At 44.6% G+C, this 21921-nt stretch overlaps 1 protein-coding gene across 1 annotated transcript in view; it reads right to left on the bottom strand.

Annotated features, from left to right (window-relative positions):
* Positions 1-394: 394 nt before the first annotated feature.
* The window catches only part of GPR50 (G protein-coupled receptor 50), a 46925-nt gene continuing 25398 nt past the window's right edge, over positions 395-21921 (bottom strand). The window contains exon 2 of the mRNA XM_086619584.1: positions 395-1263. Coding sequence (XP_086475710.1) covers positions 395-1263 — 869 coding nt within the window. The remainder of the gene's footprint in view (positions 1264-21921) is intronic.

The following is a 21921-nucleotide window of genomic DNA, read 5'->3' as shown; positions in this document are numbered from 1 at the left end:
AAAGGTTTGTAATACATTGCGATTTTGCTGACTCTTGAAGGTTGTATTTCAAGCATAACTGCATTTCTCCATGCACTCTGAACGCTTCCCTTTTCGAGGGTATTGGCATGCTTGTGGCAAAAGCAACCAAACCAATTAATTAGGCACATGGTGAAAAATGGCATAGAAAAAAAAATAAAGATCAGTCATTTCCGTTCTGAAAATCCTTACACAAGGCCTTGATGTCACAGCAATGAGCTAAGCGTGAAAGGCAGCAGACTCCTTCCTTGCATAAGAAGCAGATTCCTTCCTCGCATGAGGGGCCCAGCAACACCAGCTGTAAAACGCACACACAGAAAGGCTTTTATACATCACACGTACAACTGTAATCCAGAATAAATAGCACTGTTCCAACTCATAAGTGTATTTCAGCTTGGTTGTTGTTGTTTGTTATGGCTGGAGATGGCTTACTTTTCATCCCTTCTGTCCCACCCTTGGACACATCGATGAACAGCAACCTGGGAGTCCGGAGTGTCAGCAGTATCCTTTTGTACTCCTTCCGGAAATTCTGGTTAAGAAGCCCATAGATCACAGCGTTGAGGCAGCTGTTAAAATAGGCCATAAAATAGCTCAGGACAAAAAGCCATTCTGGAATGTGTGGCTGCACTTTTGAAGGATTAATTGAAACAGCAAGGCCAATAAAGTTTAACGGTCCCCAGCACACAGCAAAAAGGACAAAAACCACGAACATAGTCAAGAAATTCCGGATATCAGCTGCTCTGAACTTCTGCTTGCAGTCTTGTCTAACCCGGTGTTTGACCTGAATCACCAAAATCCAGATGCGTAGGTAGCAAAATGTCACGATGGACAGCGGGACAATGAAGTGAACCACCACCACTGTGATGGTGTATGATGTACTCACCGTCTGGGCAAAGGTGCAGGAGTAAATCCGGGGATCATACTGCAAGGAGCCAACAAAGAAGTTTGGCACAATTGCCACCACTGTGAGTATCCAGGTCAGGCAGAGATAGCAGCAGGTGTTCTTCAGGTTGAAGAGCTTATCGTACCGAAGGCTGTGGCAGATGTAGCAGTAGCGGTTGATTGCAATCGCCGTGATGTTGAAAATGGACCCAATCACACTTAAGCCCATCAGGAACCCGCTTATCTGGCAGTGAACGTTTCCCATGGTCCATCCATTATGGAAAATGGCACTCAAGATGAGAGGATATGGATAAATCGCAACTACGAGGTCTGCGACAGACAAACTGACGACAAAGATGTTGCCTACAAAAAAGGAGAAAAGACCGTGAGAGGTTAGTGTAGGTCCAGGTAGACAACTTGCAACTCAGAACTCCTCTTTAGGCCTAACTCTTCTCACAGGCTTCACTCCACCCTCCATATGGAATTTGAAACCCTAGAAAATGAGAACTTGCTGTACTAGTGACAGCACGGAGAGTAACTAGGCATGATTAACCTGCATATTCCTTCTTAAGAAGTTCTAAACTGGAAGTGTTACCCTTAACTTAGCTAGAGCTGTAGGTCAGGTTCCTGCGTTCCTCTAAGTTGTGTAGGAGAGAAGGATTTTGCTCTCCCTGTTAATCAGCCAGTACGCCTGTAGTCACCAGGCAGCCACCTAGCATTCACTGTCCTGCAGAGAACTCCAGTCCTTTAAATATTATATAGGGCACAATCTTTCTGTAACATCACATAGCAACACTTCATACAAGCTCTGTCCATCATGAGCTAATAAACTGGGGCAGGCAGGTTAAGTTTTCAGTGATTTATTTATTGCACTGACAGCAGTTGCACAGGAAAGGTCTTTTTTGGTCTTCTGCACGTGTGAACAGGTATATTTTCACCAGAATTTCTGCAGTGTTCACGCTAAAGGAGCATGTGTTCTTCCAGGAGCCATGGTGCAGCCAGCCTTTATGTGCTTATCTTATTTGGTATGTTTTCCTGTTCCTTTCATATTAAGTTGTCCAATGCAATACGGAAGGTCAATCACTTCTACACTGTCTGGGCCTGGGCAGGGAATATGATTAATAAGCTGCTGTCAGCCATCTCTGCAGAGTATATGCTGCAGGTTGTCCATTTGGGCTCTAAAATGAAGAGAGTTGAGAGTCTGTGCAAATACGAAATCATTTAAGCCTTGCTGGATTGAAAATGGCACCTTGCATGGGACATCTGTCAACTCCACTGTTTAGAGCAGCCTTCAACGACCTGGGCAACCAGTGACTTCCTAACAGCAGTTACTGCTCATTTTATGAACTAGCGTATTTTTAGGTAGGCAAAAAGCCTTTCTTTTCAGTTTGCCAGTCAGAGTACAGGAGCACATTAAGAAAGGGAAGGTCTTTTGGGAACTGGTATAACTACAGGACCAGCTATAATGTTGAAAAGGACATCTGTCAAAATCCAGCTTTTCAATGACTAGACAAATTGTTGTTTCAGGAGGAGCTCAACAATGCAGTTAGAAAAACTGCTAGAAAAAAGTAGTTGTTTTTCCTAACTCTTCTACTTTCAGGTATACATGCAGTACCAGGAAGGAAAATATTACTAGAGTACCAGTAGAGCTATGTTTAACACGTTTAAGGTGTTAACACCTATGTCCCTGTGTGTTACAGGCAATATCCCAGCCCACTGATACCTGCACCTTCTCTTCAAACCCTCATATCCTCTGTCTACCAGACTATACGTAAAAACCACTAAAAAGAGGTCCTCCTCTGTAGTATCCATAAAGGGACTCTGAGAGATCTCAGTTCAGCCAGGTCACTGGCTTCAGTATGAGGAAAATACACCCAAGGGCTAGCAGAAATCACGGCCGCATTGCCATTGCAGTTGGCTCATTGTTATGTTTGTTGCCAAAAAAAACCCAAACCCTATCAGGACAAGTCAACAGTTCGTATCAGGCAGCAGAGTCCACTTCACGCTGACTGGAAAACAGTCCAGACTCGAGAACAGCCCACGGCAGCATGGAGCTGAGACAGCTGACACAAAATGTCATTTTAAAATAAATATTAGCAGAGGTCATGTGAAATGCTGAAATCTTTTGAGAGAGAGATTTCACATAGACGGGTTTACCACAGCACACAACTTCTGTGGCTGCTGTGCCTCAGTGCTGCTTTTTTGCTTATTAATATCTTATTTAGAGCTTTTTTAAATGCAGTCACTGTACTTGGTTCCCATATAATTAACTATTTATGCCTGTCGTCAAGGGCAGAACCACCTGTGGTCAGGCTTAGTGCTCCTGCAGGCACCCAAGAGAGGGAATGCTCTTCTGCAGCAAAACTTTTATTCCTTTGATTAAAAACATGCCAGTTCAACAAAAAGCAAAACGTGTTCCCAGTACCAGAATTTCCTTTTGGAAAGGTTTTTCAAAACAATTTTCAAGACAGCAAAACAGAGACAGAGCGGTATCGGCAACCCAACTTAGGAGACTTCCAGATGATGCTGGAGACAGACTCCAGAGTTGGGACCACCACCCTCCCTCTTCACTGGACCTGTCCCACTTGGATACATGTTTATACACACAGGCAGACAGAGAGCAAGCCTCTGCACTTGCTGGGGATGAAAGACAGCCACATTCAACACCCAGTTCCGAATTAGGCAAAGCAGAACAAAGCTGGATATTACCTACTTAAGACAGCACATCAATGGATTTAATCCAAAGCTTAGCAAAATCACAGGAAAAATTATTAGCCTCACATCACCGCCAGCTGCTGGGAGAAACGAGCAGTCTCTGTCAGTCTCTCTTCACTAACTTGAATAGCTGGGAGGAAGTAAAAATACAGGGGAGGGGGGAGAAATCCATAAAAATAATATTCCCGGGATGGTTTTAGTAGTTTGGATTCAGTCCAAGAGCACAATATTGTATTATTTTGACACCACTCCATTGCATTCTGCTCCAGCAGGAAGAAAATAAGATGGTTTTATCAAGACAAGAATGAATACTATCCTCCTTTACTTGGAGAGCAAACCTGCCATCCTCTGCTCTGTGCTTTCACCTTGCAGTCTTGGCTCTTCTATCAGCTAGAAGGCCTATCGCCCCGGCAGGGTGTCAGGTCCCTGAAAACAAGGTCAGAAAGGTTCACTCAGTACTATTTCACAGAAACAAACCCATCTTCCATTTTTACTTGGCAATGTGGTCAACTTCGTATTTTTCTTCTGGTGAGATGAACATGAAGGTCAAACCCATACAATACCCACTTGCCAGTCAGTCCTGAAAAATCAGTGCATTTTTAACAACCGAATACTGAAAAGAAGGGGCACATTGCATGCCTTCAAAGCAGAACATGCCCTTCAAAGTATGAGAACTGGCTGCTGGATAATTATTAAAATAAGAGTAACTCGAGTTAAACACTAGCCTGCCAAATAACAACAGGCTGGTTTTGGAAACTGCTTCAGCCTCACAACCCCTGGTTTGCTATGAGACCACCGTGTGCTGGGCCCTGCAGCCAAAGGCTCGTGTCCTTGTCCTCTGTAGGATGAGATGGGACCCTCACTCCCAAAACCAGTGCAGATGGGGAAGCTATCTAATGTGTAGCTTTTAGGGAAGGTAGAGAGTAGTCTCCTGCCAATGATCTTCACTACTGTATTTTTTTACATTTTTCCACTATAAAAAAAAAAAAAGTAGTCCTGCCCATAAATAATACCAGTAGGACTTTATCTCAAATTTAAAATTATCTCCTTCTGTGACACTATTTTCAGATGCATCTTTTTCTCTTTGTTGGCATGCGACTGTATTTCCTCATTAGCTTTCGCATTTTCCGTCCTGTTTTTAACCTCTACTCGGTATAAATTGTTTCGTGTACCAGTGTGCTCTATCCCCCAGTTATGGAGTCATACATGAAGAAGCATGAATGGTGGAGAAAGGCGAGTCTGTATTTCCAGTGTGCTTGTGACAGACTTGGCCGCCTTTTCAGAGAAACTTCAAATCTTTTTACATTACGGAGGTCTAACATAAAGCTACAGATTATAGAGAGGTGTGATACACTGTTCACAGTGTAATCCACAAATTGTTGGGAAAAAAAAAACCTCAAAAACAACCTGAAGCCCAGAAGCAGAGCAGATTATAAGCACGTGCAAGTAATATGAAAAGGGAATTTATGCCAGAACATCTTCTGCCCTAGCACTCCTGCCTTTGAGCTCCTCTCCTCCCTCTCATACGCCTGTAATTCTGTTTCTGCTCACTCCAACAGCCTGTTCCTGTATTCCAGCAGTTCCCTGGCCCTGCCTCTCATTTTGCCTGGATTATCCAACACCATAGGTTATCTGAGGACTTATCATCAAGTCCTGGTGCTAGGAAACGTGGAAATATCACAACGAGTCCTGCAAATCAATAAATCACATACATAAAGGTCTTTGATGGCAGGCTGCCTGAACAGCACCTGACTTCCATACAAAAGGACATAATTGTCCTACAGAGATTAACCGAGTATCGCTGGACAAATATCAGGGTTGTTTGCCCTGCCTGCCTCAAGAGGCTGTTGGAAATCCCTCGGTGCACAAGCTCCAGTTGCAGAGGTCTAGCCTCTCCCTGCTGCTCCCACACGGCAGCTGCGGGCTGTCCTTTAGTACACATGGGCTGGGGTTTAGGTGTCCTGAACCAAGAAGTGGGGCTAAAAAATAGGAGAGAAGGGGGAGAGAGGTAAAATATTTTTCTGAAAATTGACTATTTTCCTACATCTCAAAACATCCAGAGCAAGCACCCAAAACTCTTGTTCTCTGTTAACCATATAAAGCTCTCTTACCGTCACATTCCTTGCTGAAGCATTACAGAACTGTTTGCATTGGGTTAAAATACAGATGCTCAGTGCAGCCTGAAGTTAACGGTGTTATCTGTAAACCCAATGCTGAAACTGAAATGTCCTGAGCTACAGGAATCACATCAAAGCTAAGAGACAGTTTTGCGGATTGACTTCTGCTCACCTGGCAGAGCCCAGCTCCAACTGACAAGGATAAAGGGCTTTGCTGTCCAGGCTGTCCCTTCCTGCCAGCCACCTTGCAGGCAGCTGAGTTGTTCCCAAATACTTGGTGCGCAGCACAGTGTTTTAGGGGAAAGAAAACCACAGACAACAGCCTCAAACCCAGCAGGTGACAAGCTGACCCTTGTGCACGATGGGCACGAGTGCCATGGGGGTCACTGCATGACCAGTCCCTGCACTGTCCCAGCCTCTTCCCGGCAGTGAGATCAGATCCTGGCACCTGTCCAGCTGCAGACAGAATAACTGACTGTAGTAAAGCTGCAGGTATAAAAACCTGCGTTGAGAAAAACGTGCCAAGATACACAATGACATAATGCCACAAGTTTATTGGGGTGACTGGTATGTTTGTAGTGACACCTTACTATTTGTGGCTTATAATAAAAAGCATCTTAAACTTTATGTTTGTCCTTTTGGGTTTTATGAAAAACTCAACAGACTCATGTCTACAAGGAGATGAACTGGAATTAAGACTCTCATCAACCTCGGAGAGATATATATAATAAGGTTCAGCAAACAATTTAACAGGCCATGACTGTAAAGCAAGCCTCTGATGACCACTTACCACAACTTAATACTCTCTATTTAACTTTCCAAAGCTTATGCTCACTGCAAAACAGAAACAAAATGTACTCTTTGCCCCAAGCAAAAAGATAAAGTCATAAAAGCTTTATTCAGCATGCAACGAGACTCTTTATTAGCTTTGATGGCCTCCTTTTCTTGTTTGTTTTTACCTGCCATTCGCTGTGCATTTGCTTGTATTCCACTAACCTCCAGCCTGCAGATGTGAAGCGCGTGCTCGGTTCTGCAAACTAAGTGGCAGTTCGTAGAAAACACTTTCAGATTTATTTGTTCTTTTTATATTATAAAGATACCATTGAGTGCGTGCAATCGTATCGATCATACACTGCTGTAATTTAGACAGATAATAATACTGTGGTGTTGGGGGACCCTGACCCTGCAGCCCGCACTCGGATGAGCATTTATTACATCCCAAACTCTAAAGGATCACTCCGGGGAGGACAGCGTTTGCCCAAAAGTGCATTAAGAACCATCCTTCTATAGGGGACTATGACCTGTGTCACTGCTCCTTGCAAGCTCTTGGCTTCCAGGGCACTGTGAACACGGCACACGCGGCAACGAAGCGGTGCATGAGAAATCCCAGACTGTTAATTGTTGTCTCTTTTCAGCATTCCGATAAGCACGGATGCATCTGACGTGTCCGTACAACAGCCTCGCCTGTACTTAACCATTTTGACAACTGCAAATGTTTGACAGGAACACAAGCAAAAATCAGAGAAACTCTCCCTGAGATCCAGGCAACAGGGCAGGGGGGAAATAAATTATCTGTTGTTGAATTCATTAATCCATACATTTTAATTGAGGATTTTATTTGTGTTTTTAGGGAGTCTGTTCAAAGAGAGGAATAATCAAAAGAAAGGAAAAAGCATTCAATCAATTATCTGTTATCATTATTCCATCAGGATTCAGAGGGGGATAAAGGATGGTTTCCTGCAGTTAACCAGGCAATCCAGTTGGGCTGCCAGTTGGTCTCAAATTCTGACTGTGCTGCATAAAACGATACAGAGGGTAATGAGCAGACAGGACAGGAGGTATTGCCAGCCCACAGAATCTTTAGGATGTAGGGTTAAATAACATGGAAATATCCAATTTAAGGACAACATGAAGGTCCTAGACAAAAGCATAAAAGTCCAGAATAATTAAACTTTTTTCTGGCAGAAGTCCTTTGAGATCTCTCAGCACGATCGTGAAGCCAGAGAACAGCAGTATGCTCTGGGTTACCAACCGTTACCTGGTTTACTGGCATCATTCCCTACGGAAAAACCGTGGGCGCTTAGTGCTGCTGCCTGCCTTGTGCCAGCCCTGCATCCATGCAGGAGCAAGGCCAAGGCAGAGCGGGAGATGGTCTGCAAAGGGAACTCTCAGCCTCCTCCTGTGCCCTTCTATGACCAGGCGCTTTGGCATCACAACTGCAAGCTTCCTTAGCCACCCCATCAGTATATCACAGAATGGTATAAGCTGGAAGGGACATTAAGGGTCATCTAATTCCAGCCCCCCTGTCATGGGCAGGGACACCTTCCACTACACCAGGTTGCTCAAAGCCTCATCCAACCTGGCCTTGAACACTTCCAGGGATGGGGCATCTACAATTTCTCTGGGCAACCTGTGCCAGGGCTTCACCACCCTCAGAGGGAAAAATTTCTTCCTTAGATCTAATCTAAATCTCCCCTCTTTCAGTTTAAAGCCATTTCCCCTTGTCCTATCACTATATCCCCTCACAAAAAGTCTCTCTCCAGCTTTCTTGTAGCCCCTTTAGGTACTGGAAGACTGCTAGAAGGTCTCCCTGGAGCCTTCTCTTCTACAGGTTGAACAACCTCAACCCTCTCAGCCTGTCTTCACATCGCCACGGCTGTATGGAAGCTGCCTTCCCCTCTGGACCTGTGAGAAAGGAAGAAGAGAAAAACCTCACAGTATTTACTGAAACAGAAAGGACCAGCTCCCAAACATTTCAATTACATTTATTTTGTTATGCACCATATTATCATTTTGGCTGATGTGTAAAGAAAGGAATTACTTACACTGCCAGGTGGAGGACTGGATTACTGGACTTTAGACTTACTTTTAGGTCATGACCTTTTAATTGTATTGCTGTCGAAAATGTATTTGAGCCATGTCTTCAGCTGCTCTAACTGAACACAGTGAAGAGCCATCATTTGCAGTGCTTACACTCCAGAGATTCATAACTTCCATTTGGGTAAGAACAGTCAGATTCACGGATGTTTCTAAGCTCAGAAGTCTGTGGAAATGGGCTGGAAATCAGAGACTAGCCTTGCTCGCATTATTTCACATATTTCCTCATATCACCATTACTCTGGAAACAACGTAAAGGAGGTGATTTTCCCCTTGGTACGACACAGACAGTAGCTGGACATTCACTCTCAACTGAATAAAAATGAGTTTAATTACCTCTTCTTTTGGACCTTTAAAAAGGGGTTGACCCTCTTTTGGTATCAGTGCAGAGTGACTTCCCCATTTTCAGAGTTTCAGATACTTTAAAACAAAATGAAGTTTTTAGATGACCATCCCAGAGAACACTTTTTGGAAAGCTTCCCCCTGTTACTCCACATTAATCCTAACATGTCCTCCTTAGCTTAGGCATGCCTTCCCAAAAAGATGATTGGAAGATATTACAAATAAAGGGAAAACTATGTGAAGTTGACATTTCACCTATCTCCAACAATTTTCAACTTTTGAAAATACTGTTTTCTGTTCATTTATGTGCATTTAATGACTTCTTCCTGTGTTTTCCTGGAAGTTCTGACCCTTCACATGAGGGAAAACCATGATGCTGCAATTCTGGATTTCTAAACTTAGTTCTGATGTTTTTCCTGGATACAATTATGGCAACTGGATCAGCTAGTAACAGAGAAGGAATAAATGGCAGTCTGGATCTGGGTCTTAATATATACAAAAAAAGTGCTAAAAAGTACCCCTTCTGGTTACGTGCCCCAGATTCCTGTCATTTAACTATTATAGAATCACAGAGTCACAGAATGGTTTGAGTTGGAAGGGACCTTCAAGATCATCTAGACCCAACCCACTGCCTTGGGCAGAGACACCTTCCACTACACCAGGTTGCTCAAAGCCTCATCCAACCTGGCCTTGAACACTTCCAGGGATGGGGCAGTCACAATTCCTCTGGTCAACCTGGTCCAGTGCCTCAACATCCTCATTGTAAAAAATTTCTTCCTCAGATCTAATAGAAATCTGCCCTCTTTCAGTTTAAAGCCATTGCCCCTTGTCCTATTACTACTCGACATTGTAAAAAGTCTCTCTCCAGCTTTCTTGTAGCCCCTTAGGTACTGGAAGGCTGCTAGAAGGTGTCTCCAGAGCCTTCCCTTCTCCAGGCTGAACAAACCCAACTCTCTCAGCCTGTCTTCAGAGGAGAGGTGCTCCAGCCCTCAGATCATCTTTGTGGCCCTCCTCTGGGACCTGCTCCAACAGCTCCATGTCCTTCCCATGTTGGGGACCCCAGAGCTGCACACAGTACTCTTAAATCTATCAAACTCACAGTCTGCAGTAAGGCCATAAGATAGCAAGCCAATCAACTTAAAAACTTGGTTCCTCCCTGCATCATTTCCAAATGCTTGGGGTAAAGATGGGCTCAAAAACATCACCTGTATTCACAGCACATCCCAGGAAGGCTGACGGAGAGCAAGCGTCAGAGGCAGGAGGTGCAAATCCTCCAATTTGCACCAAGAGGAAGCCTCAGCACCTCCGTCAGTGCCAGCTGAGCCCACGCAGCACTGGCTGCAGCGTCTGACTCCACAAGGACAGCATGGCTGATAGCCACCTATTCCCTATGGCAGCTTCCCATGGGAGGCAGCAGGTCTTCGGGAAGAGCCTAAACAAAACCTCTCACAGCCATAGGAGAGCGAGTCCAGGTACTCAAACTCCTACTTGACAAGCTAGCTACCAGTGCCACCCTCTGAATTGCAGCTATTTTCCCTCCTTTTCTGCCTGAAATCCCCACTCAGTGGTATTATGTGATTTTAAGAAGCTGCGTAATTTCCATCCAGGCTGCGTAGGGAGTTCAGGCTGGTGCCCTTATGTTTACCCTCACACACTGGCCACACGAGCACAGAGACGAGCTCTATCAGCCCACACATGAACTCCAAGCCCACTATTTATCAACTGGTTTGTAAAGTGCTCTGAAACAGGAAAGGCCCTATATAAACATAAACGTGAATTATTGCCAGCATCCATCCTCTCCTGGTTCCGGCAGCTGGACCACCACCATTTGCCATCTGTTACTATTCTAAAATAAAATGTGCAAACTCAGGCTTAATAGACTTAATAATGCTCTTTTGCTATTGGTGCTGGTCTGAGTGTGTTTCTGGCCTGGAAAGGAGCGATGTGCAAGCAGCCGATTCCTGGGCAGCTGACGGGCACAGTGTACAGTCACATCTGAAAACAGTTGATATCAGTGACACGAATTGTGTCTGACCGCCCTGGTGAGCCCTGCCGAACCAACACAGCTGAGCCCAGGGGCTGGCTCCTGCTTCACCTGCACGGTTTGTAGACTAAACCTCAGTGACAGCACCAGTCACTGCACCCATGGACCTCCACTGCAAGGAGCAGATGTTACCCTGCCACAACTAACAGCTTGTTTTAGCCTCCCAGCCCTGCAATCCCAGGCATGAGTCTCTCTCCAGTCCCAGCTCTTTCTGGTTAGTTAGTGGGGATGAGAGGCAATTTTTTTCCCTTGTAACTCTTTCGAATTGTGTATGGAAACCATGAAGCTATTAAAAAAAATAAAAAATCACCACATAAAAATGTTTCTATCAGTGAAGAGCATTTAGCCTTTAGCTCATTCTGGACCAAATTTTGTCCAAGTCTGCTACAGGCAATGCATCTTCAGACTGTGGCTGGTCTGTTGGTTAAGCCTTAGGATGGACCAAAGAAGTTGTGTGAGGTGAGGACTGTCCAAGGCAAAGAGGTGGAGACTCAAAGCAGCCAGATTTCCTATGAAGATTTAAAGGTGCTTCTTAGAAGCCTTGTTTGTGCAAACACATAGATTCGCTTTTGGGCTGCATTAGATGCTCTAATATCAAACGCAGATGCCCTTTTCAAGATACACCCTAATATCCCCTTTAAAGATTCAGTCTTGAAACAAAGTAGTATTGTGCAGTACCCAGCTTCAGAAGAGAGCAAGTTAACCTTAGACCATAGAGAAAAAGCTCAGTCTGGACACAGACCAGCACAACACAAAAATGCTGCTCTGAATCCAGCCTCACTTCCCAATGGAGGCTGCAGACATCTAACACATACTGATGTCAGGGTCAGTATCACCTCCGGCACTCTGTCCAATAAGAACGAGAGACTAACATAAAAATATGTCAGTTGCCATACAAAGATAAAGGTCATTTTTTGACAAAAAAAGTAATCAACACATGAAATAACTAAGCCTAAATCAATAATCAGAGGAATAGTAATAGAAGAGCTTGAGTTAACAGAACGGAGTTGTGCTAAGACTGTGCTCTGAGCATCCTCAGCTCGAGAATGCCGAGATGGGCTCATGTGCCCAAAGGAAGCTTATCTGCTTTTCCCATTCTGGGTTGGTCTAAGGAGGGCTGTTTCCCTTCCCAGCAAACCGTGCCTCCTCAGGAACTTCATGAATTCCTGTTCCCCACTGCCAAGACAGATTAGTCTGTGCCACGCAGACTATTTAGCTGAAATTCTTTTTTCATCTGTTTTGGAGAGGGTGAACAAATGCCATTCCTTGAACCACATCGGTAGGCAAATCCGAAACAAACTCAATGCAAGTGGGCTTGTCGATCTGCTACCTGTGCGAGCTGTCTTGAAAAGCACGAAATTGAAGTTGTACCGGCCTGCACTCTTCTTACGCTGTTACAGGGCAAATCTTAGGTTTATTAACTAAGAAAAACAGTCCTGCAAGCAGGCATCAAAGCCCAAAGAAAAGGGAATGCAGGGAAGAGATCCACCATGCAGATTGCTGCAGGATGCAGAACTTGCAGGGGGAAAGCAGACTTGCTCACAGGCAAATGAACACTGCAGCCTGCCGTAACAGAGCTGCATTTAATTTGCCTTGGCTGTTAAATCTGTCCTCACTGTAATTACACAGCCTCCTCCTCCTCTTGCTATAAACAACGCATTGAGTAAACATGCTGAAAACATGGCTAGCAGGAGATGGGGGGAAAGCAGGCCGGTTTCTCTCCATCCTTGCATTCCCATGGAGCTCCTAGATGTTCTCTGGACTTAACGTGCTTGGGGGTTCTGTCTTATACACCAAGTTTGCACCCTGATACCCCAGGACCTGATCAGTCAAAGGGTGGATGCCTTCCTGAACCAAAGCTGGTCTTCTAAAGTCCCTCCTCGATTTGGGCTTGGGGTGAGGATAGACCTTGCTGACCATGACTCACGGGCAGCAGCCAGCACACCCTGGTGTTGATGGAGATGTGTGGAGCACATACCAGATTTTTCACAAATGGCCTTTTCACCAATCACTGTAACAAACCAGCTCCTTTCAGCCTTCACAATCTTTTCAGCACTGAAAACAGAAGGCTGTTAAGTACTGAACTGAATAGAGGTTACCTAAATGAAGGCTTGAATGTTAGTGTAGTAGCAGGGTAATAATAAGGGTAGGATATTTGTTCTGCTTCTGGACAGCACTTGCCACTAGAGTTAGGAAAAGGAAACGTAATTGGGATCCCATTTATCTCCAAGGTGATAGCCTCATTGTAGGCTACAGCATGGTCCTGGCATGCCTTACAGTGCTGCACTGCAAGTGATTGCCTTTCTTCTGATGACCTTCATATATTTTTTTCAAATATTTGGTGGTCAATGTTATAAAAGCAAGTTATACAAAAAAAAACATGGGGTAGATTTAGTCAACAGAATTCCTTCCAGTCCACATTTTTTTCTCCTGTGGCCTCACACTGGACCTGGCAATGAAGCAGGTACTGCCATCATATGCGCAAGCAGCGAGGATGAGGCTGGAAGAGAAATGGCACCATGAGGGACACAAATGCAGCATATCTGGGGGAGCTACTTACATTCCCGTGCATGGTCAGTCCTCCAAACCCAGCATCCAGCCCCATGGCAAGGAAAAAGGTTGAGCTACCTGAATTACTGTTCATCCAGCCTTCACAATCTGCTAGGAAAAGGAGCAATATTCCTCACATTACAGACAGAGAGACACCCAAGGTTTGATGGCTTCATCATGACTATGTGAACCGTGAGAGATGTAGTACATGTAAGCAGGAGACTAGGAAGTAAAAGAAAATCTATTCTGGACCTCCTGGTTCATTCACAATATTTACAAATCCCATTGGAAATGGAGAGGTTACTTTCACCTGGGAACACTTTAGGTACTCTGATACAATCGCATCGGCAAAAGTCCAATGCAAACAGTTAAAAGTTGATTCAATAATAATGATACTGGAAAAAATTACCTCAAAAAAAAACCAATGCATGCCCTAAAGGACCTTTTAATTTTCCCAGAAATGAGTCCAAAAACCAGTGTTTCCCAGAACATCAGCAAAAGCTTCACTCCAGATATTCCACAGGGTTTACAAGACTCATTTCAAGGCTGGGTACAGGATGGGCAACAAGAAACAATCGATGATATGAGAAACTCAGACTAGGGAGTCCCAAATGTATTGCTGGAAGGCATCTGCTTCTGTTTTTTTTCCCCTAATGACTTTTGACACTTAATCATCTTTGAGGTGAAACGTGTGGGTGTATTAAAAGGGAAAAGATGGTTTTGCAGTAAAGTCCATAGTTAACATGTTCCGACATCAGCCCGTGCAAACAAATGGTTCAAATGGGTGTGCTCTAACACTGAGCTTGATAGAGTCTAACAGTGGATAATATCCAACTGGCTTGAAGGAGAAGATTTTATGGGGCTACGACACCTAAATTACTGGGAGAACCTCCTGAAGTAAGCAGCCATACTTGAAGCAGCAATACACACATCAAAAGGGAGGGTCTTGCACTTGTGGATCATAACTGATGAGTCTGGCAGACACCTCTGCCATCAACAGCTTCCAGTACCAGAGCATCACTGGATTCTGCTCTTACACAAACAGCATTTTGCCCTCAGAAAAAAAACACCAGAAAGAATAAAAGATGCTGAAACAAAGGCCATCTGTGTAAACCTAAGAAACTCTGAGGAACTTAGCTCAATTGCCTGATCCTGAAATACCCCCGAGTCCTACTTTCTCGTCTGCAGTGACAAGGGCAGACCTACTTTTAGAGTTGTATAATCACCACCAAGTGATGGTACTTTCAGTGTCCCCTTAAACTTTCCCCCCCTTGCCCTTTTTATCTCTATTGAACTTTTTTCAGCAAGAAATAAATCACAGAGATTTCCCCTTTCTGAAACTACTTATCATCCATACCAGGACACTTCAAAGTGGTAACGTCTAATTTGAGCCTTATGACTTCCATTAGAGCCAGGGAGGCTTAGAGAGGCATGCAACCCTTTAAGGTCTAATCCCAAGTGGACCTTTTAAGCCAGTCGGTGGTTAGCACGGGAGACTCTGTTCCCCTCTTCGGTGTTTGTATGGCCAAGTGTATGACTAAGAAACCCATCGGGGACAACAGAGCTGGAAGAGACCCTTGGGAGGTCAGTTGACCTTCCTCCTCAGGCACAGCATCTCTTCCTAAAAATTACTGACAAGAGGGAGCATTTCTAAATCAAGGACATCACCCTTACTCAAATCCAAGCTGCCTTCCACCCTGCTTGATACAAAAAGAGATTTTAGACATGTGCTGGTTGAGGTATCTTAGAAACAAAGGAATAACTCAACAGAATCTAAAGTCAGTGTGAGACCTCCCCCCAGGCAGGGGCAAAACAGAGGAAGAGCTATGGCTTTTCACACTGCCTTTTGCTCCTGAAGTGCTGGAATTTCTACTGGTTTTAGAGGACACATTTTCATTTGCCATCCTCTCCAAAGACAAGAGAAATGGTCAAGATCCCTAAATTTCTAGAAGAAAAACCTCACTCACTCTGTGCAATTTCTGAAAAGCCCTCTTCCCCACTCCTAGACTTCCTTTATCAAACAACAGTATTTTTCAAAGAGCTGTCATTCATTAAGCATAAGATACTACCTCCCGCCTCCCAGTCCCCTCAGAACCATTTGTGACCCTCCATCTCCTCTCTTTAGTAGGATTTACTGATATTTTTCATTCAATTGCTGAAATTCCATGTTGTTATCTGTCCCCAGTGAAGAATTCTTGTTTATCAACTAACTCCAAAGTAACAGAATACTTAAGGATGAAATGAAGCGTGGGCTTAATACACTGAGAAGTCCTTATGTCCAAGTGCCCACACAGACGTCCCACTTTCATCCTGAAATCTTAAGGGTATTTGCAATATCACATATCATTAAAAATACCTTCCTGAGAAGGGGTTGAGTTGACAGGATTAGAAAGGACAAGAATTCCTAGTCCTCAGCAGGAATGCAACATGTGTATCAAGGTAGGCAACAAAAATTCACAGCGTGTTGCTCACCTCTTTCTTCATAGGGAGCCCCAAAAGCAAGCTGTTAGAAACACAGATAGGACAGAGACATCTAAGACGAGCTTAGTGTGCACTGCAAAGAGCTCTGCAGAAATTCCGTCAAAAACTTTGCTTGGCACATTGCTGGAAACGGATGAGAGCTTTGCACACTAATGAGAAACCGAGCTGAAGTCCAGCGAACGCTCTCTGCTTCCTGAGCGGAGCTGGCAGCACGGCGTGATATTGTGTGCATTTCCCTGTCAGGCATGTGAAATGGATGTCCAACCAACATGGGCTGTGCATTCATTTAGGCAGCTCAAGAAAAACCTTTTGAGAGCAAGGAGGTCATCTTCAGTTTGGCAGGGCTGCCCTTGCACAACCATGTGAATTTTTAACAGGCTCAAATAGCTCAAATATCTGTATGTATTTTAAGGAATCCAGGGAGTTATTTGCAACGTCAGAGCTAGAAGGAACCAGGATTTACAGCTTCAGTAACAGATTTACACAAAATAACAGACACCAGCTCTTGCAGCAAACTCTCCAGTCTGAACCACCCAAGAACCTCCCCAGGGGCACAGCTTGCCCAGGCTGTCACGTCACCCAGCTCTGGCTGTCACATCACCCCGGCTCCAGGAGAGCATGGGCCCACGTCTGCTAACTCAGCAGATGGAAGAGCCTTCATTTGGGAGCACAGTGGAGAAACACACCATGTCAACCACACCACAATGAAAAACACCTGGAGTGATTGCCAGAAGGCAGTGTCTCAGCACCAGGAGTGCAGGGCTCAGAGTTTAACTGCTAATTAGGACAAGGCAGTAGCAAAGGGCAGAAGAGAGGAAGAGGTTGGCTTTGGTTCCCTCAGGAGTTCGAAGTCACTCCCAAATTCAGCCACATAACACATCCTCTAAAAGGAGAGCGATGCCTTCTTCTATGTTAGCTACAAAGCAGAAACACTCATGCCAACGCTGCCTTCTGACACTACCTGTCCTTTTATCATTTATTCAGGAATAAAACTGTAACAAGGCAGATTTATATCAAATGACAAATAACAGCTGCGGGGAAAAGAAAAAAAGTGTTGCACTTCATCAGAACTCCATAAGACTCACAGCCAGAAACACACCGCCAAAGCGGCAAATACAGCCAAAAAGACAAAACAGAACTCACGGCAGCTGTTAAACCAAGTGGGAACTTGCTAAAATTAAGGGCCATTTTCCCCCTTTCATATTTAGTCTCAAAACACCACGTATAGAAATTCAACCTCTTACAAAGACAGGCTGAGTCATTAGCACAGAAACGACACAACACCCTTGCAGAGATTTCAGATGAAAAGGTAACCACTAATACCCGAGCGGTTCCTAAACCCCTGTGAATATGTTAATCCGGTATCAGCTAGGACCCTCTGATACTAAAGCAATAAATCCTACCAGACTTCATTTTACTGTTATTCACTTGGTGCTACAATACTCCTTCAAAACATGCAAGCGTTCAACATGAAGGATGCTGATGGGTCTGTAGCATCAATACCAATGCCATCCTGCACCAGACCACATGCTTCCTTCTTTCCAGAGAGGTCGAGGCCATACCTGTCCCCAGGTATCAGCACTCTCAAATTCTCTACACCACCAGGCACTGGTTTTACCCACGAAGGCTGCTGGGATTGCCAGGAGGGAACAGGAATGCACAAGGCTTACAAGAGTCACATCTAGAGTCTGTTTGGTAGAGGTACCACAGCAGCCACCAAGAAATGCTCGGGACCGAAAAGGATGCTGCAAGTCAAGCTATAGATTTTGCCTGAAGGATGCTGATTCCCAGAGGGGATGGGATGATTTTTGCTTCAATCAGGCCCAAAATAAACATTGAAAAACCAAACGAATGAAGTACCTAACCAGACAGCCAGCCCCAGATTACCCCACAGCATGAGGGTGCAGTGCTGACAGGTTTTGTTCTGTATTTCTTTAGAGGGCAGGAGGTGATGGCACTGTGTAATTCTGCATTTAATTAGTCAGAGCTACTCTCATATTGGATCACCAACTGTAGGGACAAACAAGAGACCCATTCTTGTTCCCAGCAAGGACTTTCCCAGTTAATTGCCGTGTAGCCTTGAGCAAACCACTGACTCTGCATGTTTTGGCTTCCTGCTCTGACAGCAGAAGATCTGCCTTCCTTGCAATCACTGATGTTTAAAAGTACAAGGATGTTGTTCAGCAGAAAGCGGAAGAGAAATAGCAATTAACATATTTCTGACGTGCTCACCTTTTGGCTCTCGGACAGTTCTCCCAAACCGAACACTTCATTTAGAACAGCCCTGTGCAGAGCAGCCTCAGGAACCTGCGATATGCAAGAGTAACTGAAATAAGTGGGATAGAACCAGCAGGAGCGTGGCCCTATTTACCTGTCCTGGCATTCCTCTCAATCCCCCAAACTGGGGGATTAGATGACAAATGCTGAACTGCAGCACGTGCTACCGCAAATTCAGTAGGCAACACTTCCCACTCAACTAGTTGGAGTCGTTACCCCACCATGGTACCAGAAGCACTTTTTGCTGCTAGAGGTGCAGTGACTGGAGCTGCTGGCACCAAAAAAGGACAGAGCTATTGGGTTAACAAACACCGCTTGAGATTCATAATAGCAGCGGTCTGAACCAGAAGAGCCCCTAAGTCCTAACTTGGACTGCTGCATGCAGCAGTTATCCTGCAGCTTCCACTCAACTTGGAAATCTTTCATGCTCGAAGCTGGATGCAATCGAATATGGTCATGGTCCATTCCTGGACTGTCAACACCTCCATGCTTGCAGCTTGTGTCAGTTTGCAAAGTGCCTGAAGATCTCTTCCAGAGAAACGTCACCAGCTGATTTCTAGAGGATAATTGGAAAGGTCCATTGTAAATCGCACTGCATGAGAACAAATACACTGTTGTCCTCCTGGCACAGGGTGGAAGCTGCCTATGGCCTCGCAGGTCAGCGTCTGAGAAAGCAGTGATGCAGCTCATGGGTAAACTATGAGTGTTGCTTGTTTAGTTTATGCCTGGTTTGGAACAGAGGTGGTCACATACTGCCTGCAGACAATGCCCTCTTTGTAACTGGAGCCCAAAGCCCTTGTTTCCCTGAAACCATCGCCTCAGGAACCGAGGCCCAGTCTTCGTTTTCCCTTCAGGCTCCTGCTGCTTGCACATCTCCCAGCGGGTCTCACTTAACAAAAAGCTCACACATACCTCTCGGCTTCCCAAAACGGAACACTTGCTCATGTGCCAGGAAAAAGAGCTTTGCTGTCTACGTACAATGTCATGGCTTTGTAACCCTGGCCATAACAATAGCACTACATAACAGTCCAGGAGACTGAAGCAGCTAAAACTACCAGCAACTGTACAACAGATTGCCATGTGACTGCTACATCTACTCAGGAAAGGAACATGCGAAGGACACCAAGTTACTAAGAGCAAAAGCAAGGAAATTTTCATCAAAAGAACAAAATTCCCCCTGTGCCTCCTCATACACATGCACAGAAAAACACACTGCAGGACCTTCTTCCCCGGGCCCAGCGTGGGAACATCTAAGCACACTTGGCAGAGATTCGAAACTGATGTGGGTCTGTGGAAGAGATACCTACTGAAGCGTCTGCAAAGAAGCCTTTGCACCAGGAGCAGCTACAGCTGCACTATGGACCTTGGTGTGTTCTTTGACAGGAACGCACCTACTCTCTTTACTCCATTTTATTGTTTCTTTATCAGCATTTTCCACACAATCCTCAGATGGTCTGGTAATTATGGAAGACAGGGCACTGCAAATCATTGCTATGGTAAATGCTACAAGATTTTCAGATGGCCCAAAAGACAGGCATGGGCTGAAGCACATGCAGAGGCTGCTTTGGGATAATGGCAACATTTGCAACCGTGTCAGCTTCCAGCAAGTCAATTCTGGTAACCACAGAAGCACGTAAAACAGGGCTGACATCTTCCTCCTCAAGAGACAGGGAAATATCAAGAACAAAGATGCATACTTTGGAGACTCCGGGCACCGACGAGCTGTTCTCACAGGCTAAAGAAGGTAAACCATCCTGAACCTCCATGCAACCACCCTTGACTGTCCCCCAAAAGGCCCTGTGTTGAGGCAGACATGATGCTGCCATAATAAAATAAACTATTCCCAACACATAAAGATGGCTTTCACCGTAAAAGGACCTACCAAAAACAGGTACCTGGACAGGTACACTATGCCTTTGTAGGTATAAACCTCAGAATATCAGTGTTGCTCAGCTCCGTTTTTCACTCTGGTTTCCTGGAGGAATTAAGCGTGCCTGATCACACCACCTGCCTTTCCCCAGGAAATTTTGTTCCTGAAGGCCAACTTTGTTCATGTTTTATAGACGACTGGATGACTTGTTTGAAAAAACAAAAAACAAATTTCTACACAATGGAAACGGGTCCCCACCAGAGCAGGGATACTGTACTGGACTCGCTAAAGAAGGGACTGCACTCACTAAAGAAGGTATAGCATAACCTCAAGTTTTCCAGGAAACCAGATAATTCAGTTGTTATGAAACCACAGACTGGGATGAGTTTCAGTCAAGCTCATACTCATAAAATGCAGAACCAGCCTATGGGAAAACTGGTGTTGTTTTGATGTTCAATGTTTAACTCATCTTCTGTACAAATGATGCTAAAGACCAAGAAAATTCAGAGGTAACATCACAACACTCTTGAGAGGCTGCTGCTGGCTTCAAGTCAAACTAACTCATCTTCCATGTCTCGGCCTAGAAGAGGAACACTGAGTATTTCATCATGGGCAGGGAGTCATTAGTAGGAGTCTCCTCCCAACCAAGACTTTTTCCTGAAGTCCTGACTGCTTCAGCAAGACTAACAAAGGTAATGGTCACAGTCAGCAAACGTGTTTCTTGGTAGAACTTGCAAAAACCAAGACCAGGAAATTAAAGAATCTACAAAAGACAGACACGTTATAAAAATCCCGAAGATGGGAAAAGTCTCCATCAGAGTTTCAGCTTCAACAGATCCATGAGGCTCCAATACTCCAAGCAGTTGGAAGCTAAAATGAAGAAAACAAAGACTGGTGAGACAACTACAAGCAGGCCCACCACAGAGACCAAGAACAGGTCTCCTGAAAGGAAGACCAAAGCTGACACTGAACAATAATGGACACGTGTACATGTTCAATTAATAGAGGCAACTTTTTCATTGCAGGCATGTTCTGCAGTAGCCTACAATGATTAGGACTGCATATTCCCAGAAACGAAGCACCATGAGTTTTCAAATAAATGGTACATTTGCAGAAGAAGAAACAGCTGTCATGAAAAAAATAAAATAAATCTGCTTAAAAACTATTAAGAGGGCAGTAAACCTAGTTTTAAGCAGACCAACCACCCTGTAAGGCTGCAATACAGCAGTGAGATTGTGGGTTACCTAAATTGCCACCCAAGGAAAAAAAATTGAAAAAAAGGAAAGACAAAGAGGCTGAAATGGTGTTAGCCAACATAGATAAATCGGTTCAGTAATGGATTTGATGCTGACTTAATCCTCTTACTTGGCAGTGCCTCGGAAAGCCAACTCTTTTTGCCTTCGCTCACCTAAATGAAATTAACCTATTCCAGAAAATTAAGAACAATTTCTCAGGCCACTGAAGGCAGACTGCTTGTTGGATTTGGATCTGTGTTATTCCATGCAAGAAACAAGAGAAACTTCGTAACTGGAAAAAAGTGAAATGGGAGGACTGGCAAAGTGTTGCATCTGGAGTCTCGCCGCCCTTTTCTCGCATGCTTTCTGCCTGCTCGGCACACTCCGGTACACAGGTTGTACAAACAACCTTTTGTTTGGAACAAGAGTGTTTGGCTCCTGCTATAACACCATTTGTTCTTCAGTACTTCAGAAAACGTAGCTTCCAGTGCATGAACCAAGAAGAAATTTCTG

Source organism: Tauraco erythrolophus, chromosome 13 (genome assembly GCF_009769465.1).
Source record: "Tauraco erythrolophus isolate bTauEry1 chromosome 13, bTauEry1.pri, whole genome shotgun sequence".
Taxonomy (NCBI): domain Eukaryota; kingdom Metazoa; phylum Chordata; class Aves; order Musophagiformes; family Musophagidae; genus Tauraco; species Tauraco erythrolophus.
The sequence above is the reverse complement of the archived record's forward strand: the minus strand, read 5'-3'. Positions and strand labels throughout refer to the sequence as shown.